At 51.0% G+C, this 15,499-nt stretch overlaps 1 protein-coding gene across 1 annotated transcript; it reads right to left on the bottom strand.

The window, feature by feature from the left end:
• Positions 1-3,796: 3,796 nt before the first annotated feature.
• Positions 3,797-5,037, bottom strand: LOC149339136 (uncharacterized). The gene has a single exon (XM_089547961.1). The coding sequence runs from the start codon at positions 5,028-5,030 to the stop codon at positions 3,798-3,800; it is 1,233 nt and encodes a 410-aa protein (XP_089404087.1). The 5' UTR covers positions 5,031-5,037; the 3' UTR covers position 3,797.
• Positions 5,038-15,499: the final 10,462 nt, after the last annotated feature.

Here is a 15,499-nt window from a genome sequence, read left to right as displayed (position 1 = left end):
GGTCAGGTAGATCGTCCGATTGGGAGGAAGCTCGGCTCGTATACCCTCGAGCTACCTCGTCGGCGCGTTCGTTCCCCGCTATGTCGGTGTGTCCTGGCACCCAGTAAATGCTATGTGTGACTTTTGGTGGGGTCGCGCTCTGGAGGAGCCGGAGCGCGGCGCGACCTATGCGGCCGTTCATGTAGTTACGGCACGCTTCTCTCGAATCTGTAAGGATGGTAAGGGACATGTTGCTTCGATAACCGGCTACCGCCGCTAGAGCTACGGCCAGCTCCTCCCCTTCGGTTACCGTGCAATCCCTCACTGAGGCGCTAGCTAATTCCTTTAAGTTCGAATCAATAACTACCGCCACTGTGCTGTTATGTGAGCTTCCTGTATACGGAGCCGCGTCCGTGTATACCGTTGTGGATTTTGTAGCTAGATTTTGTTGTACATACCTCGCCCGGGCTGCCCTACAGGCCGCATGCAAGTTGGGGTCCATGTTCCGGGGAAGGGAGCGAACCTTTAGCGTCTGGCGAATTGCGTCCGGTATGCTCGCAGTACGATTCTCGAATTCCGCAGTTCGGCCTAGCCCCAGTCGCCTAAGGAGCGAGCGCCCCGTAGGAGTCCGCTGGAGCCTAGCTAACTGCGTGACCAGTTGGGCTTCTTTGATCTCCTCGAAGGTGTTGTGAATTCCAAGAGCCAGTAGTTTTTCGTTGGAGGTGTTCATTGGTAGATGCAGGGCTGTCTTGTAAGCTTTGCGGAGTATGGTATCTGCACTATCCACTTCTCCTTTGTTGAGGTTGAAGTACGGGAGGGCGTAACCCACGCGACTGACCACCAGGCTCTGAACCAGGCGCAGGGTATCCCCCTCTCGCATGCCGCTCCGCTTCTGCGACACGCGCGTGATCATTCTGGCGACCTGAGTGGTCGATTGCTTGAGAAGGCCGAGCGTATGGCCGCATCGCTGGTTGCTCTGCAGCCACATTCCCAAGACTCGTATCTTGTCTCGTTCGGGAATTAGCTGTCCTTCGAGGGAGACATTTAGGGACCCTTCCTTGTGTTTCCCTTTGTGGACTCGCAGGAGTTCTGATTTTTCGGTGGAGCAGGCGAGGCCTCGTGCACTGACATATTCTTCCACGCAGGTAGCCGCTGCTTGCAGTCGTTCTTCTTTCTGGCCGAGCGACCCAGTGGTAACCCAGACCGTGACGTCGTCAGCGTATATTGCGTGCTGTATGCCTTCGATCTTCTCGAGTTGTCTCGCGAGGCCGATCATGGCCACGTTGAAAAGTAGTGGCGAGATGACGGACCCTTGAGGTGTGCCTTTGTTGGGGGCCGAAAATTTAGCGCTGCGAAGGTCTCCGAGCCCAACCGTTGCAGTGCGGTTGGAGAGAAAGGCCTTCACGTAGCTGTGAATCTTCTCGCCGCAGTGGAGGTTGTCAAGTCCTTCCATTACAGCCGTGTGGCTAACGTTGTCAAAGGCTCCTTTGATGTCGAGGGCCATAACCACGTTCTCGCCTACGCTCGGGACGTTGGTGAGGACTTCCTCTTTGAGTTGTAAGAGGACGTCCTGGGTGGAGAGGTGGGCTCGGAAGCCGAACATACTGTGGGGGTACAGGTCTTCGTCTTCCATGTAGCTTTGGAGCCTCCGAGTAACGACTCGCTCGTAGAGCTTGCCTAGGCAGGAGGTGAGTGAGATAGGTCGGAGATTTTCGATCTGGAGTTTCTTACCCGGTTTGGGGATCATTACGACCTCTGCGTGCTTCCACTCTTCAGGAACCGTTCCTGCGGCCCAGTGCCCGTTGAGGAAGGTGGTCAGTTGGTCGACCGCCTCGTCGCAGAGGTTGCGTATGAGTGCGTTCTGGATCTTGTCTGCTCCCGGCGCAGTGTTGCGCGTGCATGCCTTTATGGCAGCGAACACTTCTTCCCTGGTGATTGGCCTGTCTAAGTGGGTGTTCGGTTTCCCCAGGTATGGTTTCGCGTATGCCGCAGGCAAGGTCGTGCCGTAGCATTTCTCTTTGGCCTTATCTAGCAGTTCCTCTTCCGTACCCTCGAAGGTGTGGACGAGTCTGCGGATAGCTTTCCCGCTTTCGGCCCTGGTTTGGGTAGGGTCGAGGAGGGTCTTGAGTATACGCCACGTTTTCGCCGTGCTGAGGGTGCCGTCCAGCGAGCTACTGAACTGCTGCCAGCTCTGCCTTGCCAGTTGGGTCGCGTACTCCTCCGCCATCTTGGTGACTTCTGCGATCTTGAGCTTGAGCTTCCTGTTAAAGCGCTGCTTCTTCCAGCGCTTGGTGAGTCCTCGACGTGCCTCCCATAGCCTGATGAGCCGAGGGTCCACCTCTGGTGTTTGCTCGGTGCGATCCACTTCCTGAGTGTACCGCTTCTGGATGTCTTTAAGTTGTTGGCACCAATCATCTATGGAAGTAATCCCCCCTTCCAGGTCCGCGCAAGCCTTGCGGAAAGCCGGCCAGTTGGTGATCTTGGCTGTGCCGAGCTTGCGCTTGATGTTGGTGGCTGCTATCGTGGTCTTCAGGATATAGTGGTCACTGCCTAGGTTCTCCAGCAGATTCTCCCACGTTGCGTGCTTCACTCCCCTGACAAACGTTAAGTCCGGACACGTATCCGGGCAGATCGAAGTGCCAAGGCGCGTGGGTTGAAGTTCGTCTGTTAAGAGGGTACATTGGATCGCTTCCGCCGCGTCCTCGACCTGTATACCTTTGTGATTATTAGTGGGGTATCCCCATTGCTGTCCGCGAGCGTTGAAGTCGCCTACAATGAGCAACGAGTTGCTTTTCGCAAGTTTGCTGGCCCCTAGAAAGAGTGTATCAAAATTCGCGTCCCGCTGGCGAGGCGGGCTATAGAGGTTTACGATAAAGACACTCTTTTCCTTACGCTTCTTTTTGGGAATAATTTCCGTCACTAAGTGTTCAATTTTGGTGTTGGGAATTGGGTCATGGGCTATGGCTACCAACTTTTTGCTGACCAAGGTTGCCGTGCGTCCGCTATCGTAGCACGTATATCCCCTGAGTGACGGTGTCGTGTTAGTTTCCTGTAAAGCTATTATATCGGGTGTGGAGCCTTGCGTATGTAAAAACTGCATTAGGAGTCCCTGCTTTTGGCGGTACCCCCTGCAGTTCCATTGTCAGATTTCTAGTGGAGTTTGTTTAGCCATGGTTTTGGGCATTGTTCTGATTGGAGCCTTCAGTTCCGAAACGGCGCTCGTGTATGAGCCTGTCCCGGGCCTCGTTTGTTATTCGTTGCGTATTTTGACTTTTGACGTGGTTGCGGAAACTTTGGTCCTGCAACGCAACTTTTTGCTGTAGTAATGTGACGTTCTGTTCTGACAGGTTGAGTTGGACCTGCATGGCATCTAATCTTGCATGAGTTTGGCGGAACTGTCCTTCGGTGCGAATCATGAAATCATCCATGCGCTGCATGAAAGCTCTTAATTCTTCGGGGTTCACTGCTAAGGGGGTTGGAGATCGTTGCACTTCGGCCGCCGGGGTCGGGGGCCGCGGTACGTGCCCTGTTCTCTGAGCCTGCATCTCTTTAATGAGGTCATCGATTTTTTTTCGGAGATGTGCATTCTCCTCTCTTAGTTCTTTAATTTCTTTCGAGTTACGCGTAATATTATCTTGATCCGAGTGCGGAATCAGTGGGTTTGGAGAGCCCGCTCCCCAGCTCACCTTGACGCCGCCCTTCTTCTGTTGTTTCTGCGGCGGCTGCTGCTGCTTCGGCTTGGCCGTTGACCGGTTGAGCGGCGGGAAAGAGTCATCCCTGGATCGGCTCTGGCTGCGATCTCGCACGGTGCTAGGGCCTCAGCTCGAGGAGCGGCCATGGTCCCGCTCCGAGCTAAGCCACCTGGGTCGGCGCTCTCGACTCAGGTGCGGGTTCCGCTGCTGCTGCTGCGGTTGTTGCTGCTGCGGCAGTTGTTGTTGTTGCTGCTGCTGCTGCTGCTGCTGCTGCCATTGTTGTTTCCGGGACTGCCGGCCGCCGGTCGTGCTGCCCCGGAGCTCGTCAGTAGTCTTCAGGCGTCGACGACACTCCCTGGTGACGTGGTCGCCTTCGCACACCATGCATTTGGCCTTGCACGGGTGGCCTTCTGGTGGGTCGTGTGTGCCGCACGTCCTGCAGAGCTTGGTGTTCGGCGTTGGACAGACGTCCGAACGATGGCCTTGCTCTCCGCACACGTAGCAGATCTGCCTCGTAGGACGATACGGGTAGGTCTTGAATTCTCCGGAGCGGTAGATGACCCACTGCGGGATATACGGGCCGTCGAACGTGATGAGCGCCGTTTCCGACTTGCCCAGCATTCTCGCTTCCAGGATCTTCACTCCTTGGGATCGAAGCCGCAGCCTCGATTTCAGTAGGGCCGGTGATTGCCCCGGCATGACGCCGTGGATTACCGCACGCTTCAGGTCGTCCGGTAGGGCTGGATAGGTGTTCGTCGCATAGGTCTGGTCATTGATCGTGAGCTTTTCGATCTTCCTGAGCACGTCGCCGATGTCCAGGTCGGGCGTGCTCGCAATCATGATTTTCGATCCGGGCCGGAGTCTCATGATGAAGTCTTCTTCCTTGATCTTTCCTCCGCTGGCCGCGACGAGTGCTTGCGTTGCCTGGTCGACACGGATTTCACTGATTTTTAGGCCTCCCTTGGGGCGATAAATGATCTTGATATCATCCTTCGGTAGCGGCGGCGGACGTGGCCTTATCTGCCGCTGCGCTCCCGCCAGATGTGGTTTTAATGTAAAGCGCGGCACGCCACTCGCTTGCGTCTCTGCTCCGCCAGCTGCGGCTGTCGGCGCTATCTTGTTTGCTTCTTCCCGGGGATCGCCTGGCCCCTTCGAGCCTTTCTTCGAGCCTTTCCTTTTTAGGCGCCGTTTGTAAGAAACAAGCTCCCAACGATCCATGTCTTCGTCTTGCAGTGAGTCGATGTCGGCCCCGTCGTCCCGCTGCGGTGGCGAGGTGTCCATGGCCTCGGTCACTGCGTCCCCGAGTCCGGGGCTCGCATTGACCGGCGACGCGGCAGGAGATTCGTCCGTACCTTCCATATTCGCCGAACCTTGGGCCGAGGTCCGGGTAGGTTCATTCATGATAGGGTCGTCAGCGTCCCGGGGTTCCATGCTGGCCGATGTCTAGACACGCAAGCACCGCACGGGGCCGCCCCGGGAGCGCGCTAGGCCTACGCTAAGCTCAGCGCTCCCGGCCGCAGGTGGCCACTCAAAAGTCCGATAAAAGTCCAAAAAATGGGCCTACCGGCTCAAGAGTGGTGTCGCCGTGGTCCAGGTGACGTTATCCGTCGATGTAGCCGAAAAGTTTCGGTGGCCCACGTGAAAATTCGGACGGAATCTTCGAAAAGACACGGAGCCGATGTGGAGTGCGTCCGTCCACATGCGAACGCCCCTTGATCGCGCCCCGGTCTTCGGACTGCGAGTCGAGCACGCTACCACTCCGCCATGCCAGCTTTTTTTTTTCTTTATTGCCTGCCTTTGGCTCATGACATTGGTGGTGGTGGTGGTGAAAAACTTTAATCAAAGAGAGCGTGAGGGTAAAAAAAACCCTGCTGCATGGTCGGTATCCTTAGTCCGGGACACCGCACGACGAGGCCCCGTCTCGCGCCCGCTTTACCAGAGCCCTTTGGGACTCCAGTGTGGAGCAGTTGAGGAGGGCAGTCTCCCATGCCTCTCGGGTGGGGGTGGGGGAGGGGGGAAGGTGAGGATTCTGAGTACATGCCCACACCATGTGAAAAATATCGCAGATCTCTCCACAGTGCGAGCAGCGCCCATCTGTATTCGGATCGAAGTGTTTTGCTATTGCAGGACAGAGAAGGGTTCCTGTCTGCAGGCGCCGCAGAGTTCGCTCCTCCGCCTTACTCAGCCCCTTGGCAGGTGCCGGGTAGAGACGGTGGCTGTCGCAATAATAAATTAGGATTTCGCGGAACCGCAGAAGCGGTTTATGAGCTTCTGAGCCATGAGAGCTTGGATGAGGAGCCCGGTGTGTGAGCGCTCGGGCGGCTGCATCAGCGGCCTCATTGCCTCGTAGACCCTGGTGGCCAGGAGCCCAGACCACTTTTGTGCGAGTTGGATCGGCGAGGTAGCGCGTCTTAGAATTTGCGAGGCAAGAGGTGATATTTCGCCTGCAAGATAATGTTCACAGGCCCGGCGAGAGTCTGTGATAACCGTTTTCGATTTTGGATCGGCGGCAGCGAGAGCTATTGCGACTTCCTCCGCTCGTGTTGAATTTGGGGCCCGAAAAGATAGCCCATCGACATTCATCCCCCGGTGGACTACGGCAGCCGTGAAGAATCCCGCGGGCGACGGCCCTGTGATGTCCACGTAATAGACGCCCTCTTTATAGTCATATTGCCTCTCAAGCGGCTCGATGGTTTGGAATGAACAAAGGTGCGTCTAGTGAATACGGTGTCTTCGTTCACTCCCATCTTCCTCCCTTCCCGTTAAGGCGAAGTTTAGGTGTCCACCGAGATATGAGAGACAGATACATTTCCTTTCCTCAAAAACCAATTCACCGACGAGCAAGGCGTATTTGTCCGCGTTTCAGATTGACCCAAGTTGTCGTGACGTCACCGCGCGCGAAATTTGACGGGTGTCCACCGAAATATGTGAGACAGTTACTGCGCAACTTCCTTTCCCCAAATACAATTTTCGACTAGTGTCTACTGAGATATGTGAGACAGATAATGAGTAATTTCCTTTCCTCAAATACAATTTTCATTTTGTTCATTACGGCCCCTCTTTCTTCTTTCGCTCACACTTCCTCCCTTCCTGTACGGTGCGGCTCAGGTGTCCACCGAGATGACAGAGAATTACAGGCCATTTCCTTTCCTCAAAAAGCGTTGCGTTCGAAGGGCAACGCACCGCGCCGAACAGGTGGTGGCGTTCTTTGGACTCCGTGGCACTGTAACAATGTGTCTTCTTGTGTGACTAGCGTGTACCTTGGATTTACCAGGACACTTACCATGAGTGCCAAGCATGCCGTTGTAGCCAGTGCAGGAACAGCAGTTCTACAGTCTGCATTAACATCACCAGCAACAAAGTATATCCTCACAGCGCAGCGATTATAGTTTCACTGCTATAGTTGTACATAGAATAGCCAAGTGATCACCACAGCAGCACCAAGGTATACAACAAGTTTCACACAAGCACCACAACAGCACGACTATCATGTGAGCGAGGGCGTAGCCATGGGTATTGCTTTCGCGATTTCCCGGCTTAACCAAGTTGAGCCACAGCGATTTTTTTTTTTCAGACGAGGGGCACCCTTTCTTCCCCTGTCGTCAGTCCTTCTAGAAGGTCGTTGGCACCGAGCCGAGCGTGGGAAGCGCTTCCATCGACCATTTCCTAGCTGGTCATTCTTTTTAGTGGGGTCATCTTGGGGGTCAAACGTCCTTTCGAAATTTCCGCTGTTGAATCCACCACCGTTTTCATCGCGGGTCTCAAGATGGGTCGTAACAATATCTACAACCTCATATGCCTCTTCCCAAGCATGTTTACGCAATGCCTGCATGACAGCCGGTGTCACTAGATAGAATCAAGCGCTTTCTCATAACCTGTGAAGGCTCTGTAAGTTAGAGGTTGGTTATATTCGGCGCATTTATTTATAACGTGATTAAGTATGCGAATGTGGTCCTTTTCCGACTACCCTTTCCAGAAGTCAACCTGATCCTTTGGTTGATAATAAGGGCGAAGAAAAGATGGGTGGGTCGCAGGAACGACTGCATATTCATCGGAAACCTGACCTGCAGCCGGAGCAAGCTTAAGGGATAAAGACGCGCGGCACCAGAGTCGTCTAGCTGTAGCGAGTCTTGGAAGGCAACGAGATCTGGTGGCGGCTGCGGAAACTAGGTCAAACTTTTCCATTCCACTTTCTTGTGCCGACCGGAAGCCGTTCACATACGTCCACAAACGTGGTAATCGCAAACAAACTCGCGGTTCTTTCGTTAACGGAGCAGAACTTTGCGATGGAAGGTCAGATGCACATCGTTATTTTTTTCAGTGCCCGCTTGCGGACAGTGAGAGCGTGATCTTCAAAGCCTATCAAGCTAAATTTGCACATTCAAGGCGCATATTGCACCTAGACGAAGTAAAGGAGTCGTCTGGCGAGATTTTTCTGTTGCAGGATTTGTCGGTATACATCTAAGTTTAGAGGGTAAGATTTTCGGACAAGGCGCTTTACTTGTCCTAACCCAGCGGATGCTAATAACGCATGTCAAACGTGTCTCCTTTCTCACTTTTCGACAGTTCTGTCATGCATATTGACCGATATGTAAAAGGACTTGACCCAGCCGACTTTTACATGCGGGTTCGAACACTTCGGGAGCTCATACGCCTTACACGAGTGTAAACCTGACTGTCAAGCTAACCTAAATAAGTATATAATACGTACCTTTCAAGCAGGATTCAATGTGGAAACTAAATCAAGAATAGTGCTTGCTTTGCTGAGGGAAAATATAATGTAAACGCCTTGTACTGACTCGCCACGCTCTATTCCTCTACGAAAGAGAGAGAGAGAGAAACTTTGTATACGTGTCCCTATTATACTTTCTCTCCACTTTATGAATGGTTGGTTTATGGCGTTTAACGTCCCAAAGAGACTCAGGCTATGAGGGACGCCGTAGTGAAAGGCTCCGGAAATTTCGACCACCTGGTTAAGATTATCAGACGAGCCAGTTTAAGGGGTCACTTGGCGCGCGTTTTTCTCTAGATAACGATACCTCGGACACTAAAAAGTGAGATCATATGCCTCCTGAGCACGCAGCGAATTTTACAGTGGTTATGGCGCCCTCTGGTGATGTTACTCTACACGCATAACTTCGACCGCTCTAGGTCAAAACGCAAACTTATTCGTTTATTGCAAGCTTCTCAGTTTAGAAAGAAAAATTTCCGTGCCTGAAATTCACCTTTAAAACCTTTGAAACCTCGAAGTACAACGTAAGGCAGTGGTGAATACCCTCTCTTGTTGGTAACATGCGGTTCACTAGCTGCAGTAGCGCCGCTGCATCTGTGGCTTCGGCCTGGTGAACCCGTATCCAAGAGTGGCGCGTTGCACTTTAGACCACGTTACACGTTGCGTGTCTTGCGAGGTATTTCCTGTAATCATTAGGGCGTCGCTTTTGATGTGACACCGCTTTACATTAAGGATAGGCGCACGCAATCGTTTTTGTGATGGTGACTGATTGTCGCGAGGAAGATTTCATAATGTTCACTAAGCAAGACGAAAAAATTCTGCCTAATCTAATGCGGCAGCGTATAATGGTATAAGCTCTAAAAAGTGTTGACCTTCTTGATGGCTTTCACTTCCTGCGGTTCTGTATTAAAGTGGTTGGTTTTTAAAGCCTCTTCGTTTTAGTTACCGCAATGAATTGTAATTTCCAATTTCAGTGCGATCAAAATGCGTCGTCGGTCCTAAAATTTGTTCACTGGCTGGAGGGAAGCGACGTCACAGGAGAGGACGTGACGTCACCCTCGTTAAATGCGTCAACAGCTCGTAAGGCTATTACTGCATTGCCAACGCGTAATGGAATAATGCGTCACTCACTCACTCACACACTCACTCACACACTCACACACTCACTCACTCACACACTCGCTCACTCACACACACTCACTCACTAACTCACACACTCACTCACTCACACACTCACTCACTCACACTCACTCACTCACACACTCACTCACTCACTCATTCACACACTCACACTCACTCACACCTCACTCACACACTCACTCACTCACACTCACTCACTCACACACTCACTCACACTCACTCACTCACTCACACCTCACTCACTCACACACTCACTCACACTCACTCATTCACTCACACTCACTCACACATGCACTCACACTCACTCACTCACACACTCACTCACTCACTCACACTCACTCACTCACACTCACTCACTCACACACTCACTCACTCACACACTCACACACTCACACACTCACTCACAATCACACACTCACTCACTCACACACTCACTCACTCACTCACACACACACTCACTCACACACTCACTCACTCACTCACACTCACTCACACTCACTCACTCACACACTCACTCACACACTCACTCAATCACACACACTCACTCACACACTCACTCAATCACTCACACACTCACTCACCCTCACTCACTCACACACTCACTCGCACTCACTCACTCACACACTGACTCACTCACTCACTCACACACTCACTCACACACTCACTCACTCACTCACACTCACTCACTCACACTCACACACTCACTCACTCACTCACTCACACTCACTCACACACTCACTCACACACTCACTCACTCACACACTCACTCACTCACACACTCACGCACACACTCACTCACTCACTCACTCACACACTCGCTCACTCACTCACACTCACTCACTCACACACATACTCACACACTCACTCACACACTCACTCACACTCACTCACTCACACACTCACTCAATCACTCACACACTCACTCAATCACTCACACACTCACTCACTCACCCTCACTCACTCACTCGCACACTCACTCACTCACACACTCACTCGCACTCACTCACTCACACACTGACTCACTCACTCACTCACACTCACTCACTCACTCACACACTCACTCACACTCACTCACTCACTCACTCACACTCACTCACACACACACACTCACTCACTCACTCACACTCACACACTCACTCACTCACACTCACTCACACACACTCACTCACTCACTCACACTCACACACTCACTCACTCACACTCACACACTCACTCACACACTCACTCACACACTCACTCACACACTCACTCACTCACTCACTCACTCACACACTCACTCACTCACACACTCACGCACACACTCACTCACTCACTCACTCACACTCACTCACACTCACTCACTCTCACTCACTCACATTCACTCACTCACACTCACTCACGCTCACTCTCACACTCACTCTCACACTCACTCACTCACACCCACTCACACTCACTCTCACTCACTCACACTCACTCACTCACACTCACACTCACTCTCACACTCATACTCACACTCACTCACTCACAGTCACTCCCTCACTCACACTCACACTCACTCACTCATAGTCTGCCCAAGGAAAACTGAATTCCTAGCGAAATGAACTGCATGGCAGCCACTCATAACGCACTATGTTTGGTTAGCAGTAGCCAGTGTTGCCAAATTCGTAATTAAGTAACGCGCCTGGTACGAATAACTGCTGAGCATTAGGCACGCCATCAAAGTGCTAGCAGTAATTTTAAATGTAATTGCTGTCATAAACCACGGCTGCAGTCGGCGGCAAGCAAATCCACATACGCCTAGGCCGCCATGACAACGGTGGGGCCACACGCCAACACTGATGCATTGAGATAAGAACATCTTAAAAGAAAATAATTAAAACGCGTTTAAAGCAGTCAGTCAATTAATAAATCAATGGAACAATCAATCACTCAGACAGCCAATCAATTAATCAAAATTTTGATACTTCTGATAAGAAAAATGACTGCGTAGGGCAGTGCAAACAGGACCAAGACTAAGCTTCGTTCCCGTTTGTCAGAACGCGCGAGTGAGTGGCCAGTGAGACAAGTTCGGGAAGTGCCATCCGGAAGGAAAAAGAACCAGAATATTCTATTTAAGATGTGTGTTTATATGTTTTGCTCCAATCCGGGTCAGCTTGGGGGCAATTCCTCTGCGCGAGGGCGCACAGACAGCGACTCAAGCCAGGTCTTTGAATAAAGTATTTTATCTCACGTGGTACGCGGCAGGAGGGTCAGGCGCCGTCGTGGCACAAGGGGTCAGGGGTTCTCCGGGGCAGGTGTCAAGAGCCGCCTTAGCCTTCACCCCGTAGCCTGGTTCCCCTTCCCCACTCAGGAGAGGAAGGGCTGTCGAGGCTACCAGCGGTGAGTGGCACGGGATTTGAATGGGCCCGCGAGCGGGCCCTACAAGCTTTGAACACGCACACAGAGCTAAACACGCAGCTTATGGAACAATGAAATAACTTTGGGTATTTTTTGCTATATTTTAGTCTTTAGGCCTGGAGCTGAATATTACCAAAGTTATGGAATCGGCTGATCTGTTCAGTCAGTGAAAATATTTTTTTCCATAAAGTCAACATCATTATCATCAGCCTGACTGCGCCCACTGCAGGACAAACCCTGTCCTGCGTCAGGTGCGGCCACCGTAATCCCGCAGACTTCTCAATCTCATCCGCCCACCTCACTTTCTGCCACCCTAGCTACGCTTGCCTTCTCTTGGAATCCACTCCGTTACTCTTAAGGACCAACGGTTACCTTGCCTTCGCATTACATGCCCTGCCCGATTTCTTCCTTCTGATTTCAACTAAGATGTAATTGACCCGTGTTTGATCCCTAACCCACTCTGCCCTCTTCCTGTATCTTAATGTTAAACCTATCATTTTTCTTTCTATAGCTGGCTGCGCTGTTCTTTCAACCCTTTTCGTATGCCTCCACTTTTCTGCCCCATAGCTGAGTACCAGTAAGATACAGCTGTTGTATACTTTCCTCTTGAGGGATATTGGTAAACGGCCATTCATGATCTGAGAGAACCTGCCAAGTCCTCTCAACACCAGTTTTATTGTTCTAGTTATTTCTCTCTCGTGATTCGGATCTGCGGTCACTACCTGCCCTGAGTAGACGCATTCCTTTACCACTTACAGTACCTCGCTACCAATAGTAAACTGCTGTTCCCTTCCGAAACTGTTAAACATTACTTTGGTTTTTCTGTATATTAATTTTTAGAACCACCGTCTACTCTGCCTATCCATCTCAGCGACCATGTTCTACAGTTCGTCTCTTCAACCCGGCATTGATTAGAAGACGACGTCGCTTTTCAGAACGCAGCCCCTCATGTCATGAATTATGTTCAAGTAGCAGCCATCAATGACCATTAGTTAGGGGAGATACGCCACGTAAAAGATTTCATGGTAAGTAAAAAACCAGCGGAAAGGACGCGTTCACAAGGAAGAGAAGTACACAGGACAACGCTGGTTGTCCTTCTTGTGAACGCGTCCTTTCCGCTGGTTTTCTACTTACTATGCATCAACTGGCCCAACAAGCTACGCTTCAAGATTTCATGGGTTCAGTTTCTTTTTGTTGCTCATATAAGGGATTTCTAGTGCGTAAGGCATTTTATTTCGTTATTTATTGTACACTCTGTAAAAAAAAAAAATAAAGCACGTAGCCTGCCTACACGGGAATGCTCAGAACTTTGTCCCTGTGACTCACCTTGTCTCGCTGTCTCGATTTCATCTCATTTCCTTAGTATTATCTTTCGAATCCGGGACAAACCGCTTAAATTACTTACCTGATACCGCGAGAACCCGGAGTTCCTTTGAATCTTCTGAGGCATCAGTTAATGTTCACTAACAATAAACAAACCAGCAATTTGCAGAAGCCGAAGCGAAGAATGAAAACACAAAAGCAACTTGAGTGAATCGACAATGCCTCAGAGGAAGATGGTGTAACAAGCAATAGTTTAGTTTATCGTATGTCCGTAGTTGTGCGTACAGACTTCACATTCACGAGCAGAGCTGCGGTTGGCAGTTGACGGTGCACGTAAGCTCTATGTGGTAAACGCCCGAACAGCAGGAAAGGCTTCGATTCACGCTTTTACATGGACCGTGTTTTTTTGTTCGTGAAGAAAAGTTCTGCCAGCCGGCTATGCGATATCTGCGTACATTTGTGGTTTCGGGACCATTTCTCTTTTTTTTTTCACTGCCAAGAGGTGATGCCAAGAGCACCACAACCAACTCTCAAAAAGCACGAGCACAAACATCATTTTTTTTTGTTCACCAGCGGCGACTTGTCAAAAGGAGCACAGTATAATAGCTTTCTTTACGAGCGCATTAGAAATCACGCGTGGTCGAGATCATCAGAGCCGCATAAGACTGCCCATAGCGGAGTCCGATCATCCCGCTTCCCTGAGAAACGCGAAGTTCTGGTGCCAGTAGCGGTGCGAAAAATATAGATTGCACCTTAACACTTGGCATACCTAAACTGCAGAGTTTTCGATGCGGTGCTAACGAACGACCTCATCAGCGGGACAACAATTGCTTAAAGCATCTGGGGGGGGGGGGGGGGGGGGGGGGAGGGAGGCGTTGAAAGACTTCCAAGTTCCAACCGAGTATACGCATAGGCATTTCCAGTATTCTTATTGGCGACAGGGCAGGAGAAAAAGGGAATGTTCCAGATTCGCATGGGGTTCACGACAACATAGTCTTGCAGGGGAGGTTAGGAGGCAGTAAAGGAAAGAACCTTTCTCCTTCGACGTGGCGTACTTGGCTAGCCTCGAACCAGCTCACATAGCAGCAGGCCATGGTGGCGCTGTCGCAGGGCCTCCTCGATGCTTTATGCTGCATCGCGATAAAGCCTTTCCTTATCTCATCCAGAAAACGTCATCATCATCCAGTAGAGTATTTAGGGATTAGGGAAACACGGAAGGGGCAGAGGCCATCTCCCTGCAGTCAAATTTTCTATGAAAAACTGATGAAAGACCCCGTTTTTTTCGACTAAGAAAGTCATATAAATGAACTGCGTAAAGAATAACACCACATCCTCTACAGAACCCCTCAAACGTCCACCCACAAATCCGCCCCTGTTATCATTAACCCAATTATGTTTACAGCACGACGAAGGCAGCTCCCATTATTCTCCAATTAACAGTGTCCTGTACCAGCTGTGGCCATCCTGTCCCTGCAGACTTACAAACCTCATCTGCCCATCTAAATCTCTGCCGCCTCCAGCTACGTCTACCTTCCGAAAGTATAGCCCCGAAATTACTCCCTCTATCAACGCCCTATCCCCGGTCAATGCCCACCTAACGTTCAGGTAGTGTGCATAGCACTGCCAACCACTTTTCACTTGCTACCGATGATGTCCTGGGAAAACATATGCCATCACAAACGTATGGACTACACGGATCTAGTGTTCAGGAAAGTAAAAACAGCGTTAAATTGTACACAAAGCGCACAGAAAGACGGACAGGACGGGCGCTGTCCTGTGCTGTCAGCGCCCGTCCTGTCCGTCTTTCTGTGTGGTTTGCGTACAATTTAGCGCTGTTTTTACTTTCCTGAACACTATGTCACACCAACTAGCCCAGCAAAAGGTATTGTTACAGCGGATCTCTTGGACAAAACCCCGTCCCTCTAGCAGTGGAATTTGAAAGGACCACCAAATTAACTCGATGCTTCCACATACAGATTAACAGTTAATGCCAGCGTCCCCCCGGCAATCTGCTCCTGTCATTTATACTCAGTGAGTTTAGCTTGCCTTTCCGAAAAATTTTGTTTCTTCATTGGTTCGCACAAGGTCAGAAGTAGCTGGTCCTGGCGGTCCCGACCACGCGCGCCAACGAATGCGCCCGCTTAATAGCGACGATTAAAAAAGAAAAGAAAAAACTGTCAGGGTGTCTGTCCAGTTCAAGCTTTCAATAACACAGCGCGGTGTAAGACGCGACAGTTCCGCACGCCAAGTTCAGGTG

The sequence above is a fragment of the Amblyomma mixtum genome, chromosome 6, assembly GCF_055824585.1.
Source record: "Amblyomma mixtum isolate Tamu chromosome 6, ASM5582458v1, whole genome shotgun sequence".
NCBI lineage: Eukaryota > Metazoa > Arthropoda > Arachnida > Ixodida > Ixodidae > Amblyomma > Amblyomma mixtum.
The sequence above is the reverse complement of the archived record's forward strand: the minus strand, read 5'-3'. Positions and strand labels throughout refer to the sequence as shown.

Excerpts from the sequence above, each read along its gene's own strand:
- LOC149339136 (XM_089547961.1), bottom strand. The coding sequence starts at position 5,030 with ATGGAAGGTACGGACGAATCTCCTGCCGCGTCGCCGGTCAATGCGAGC.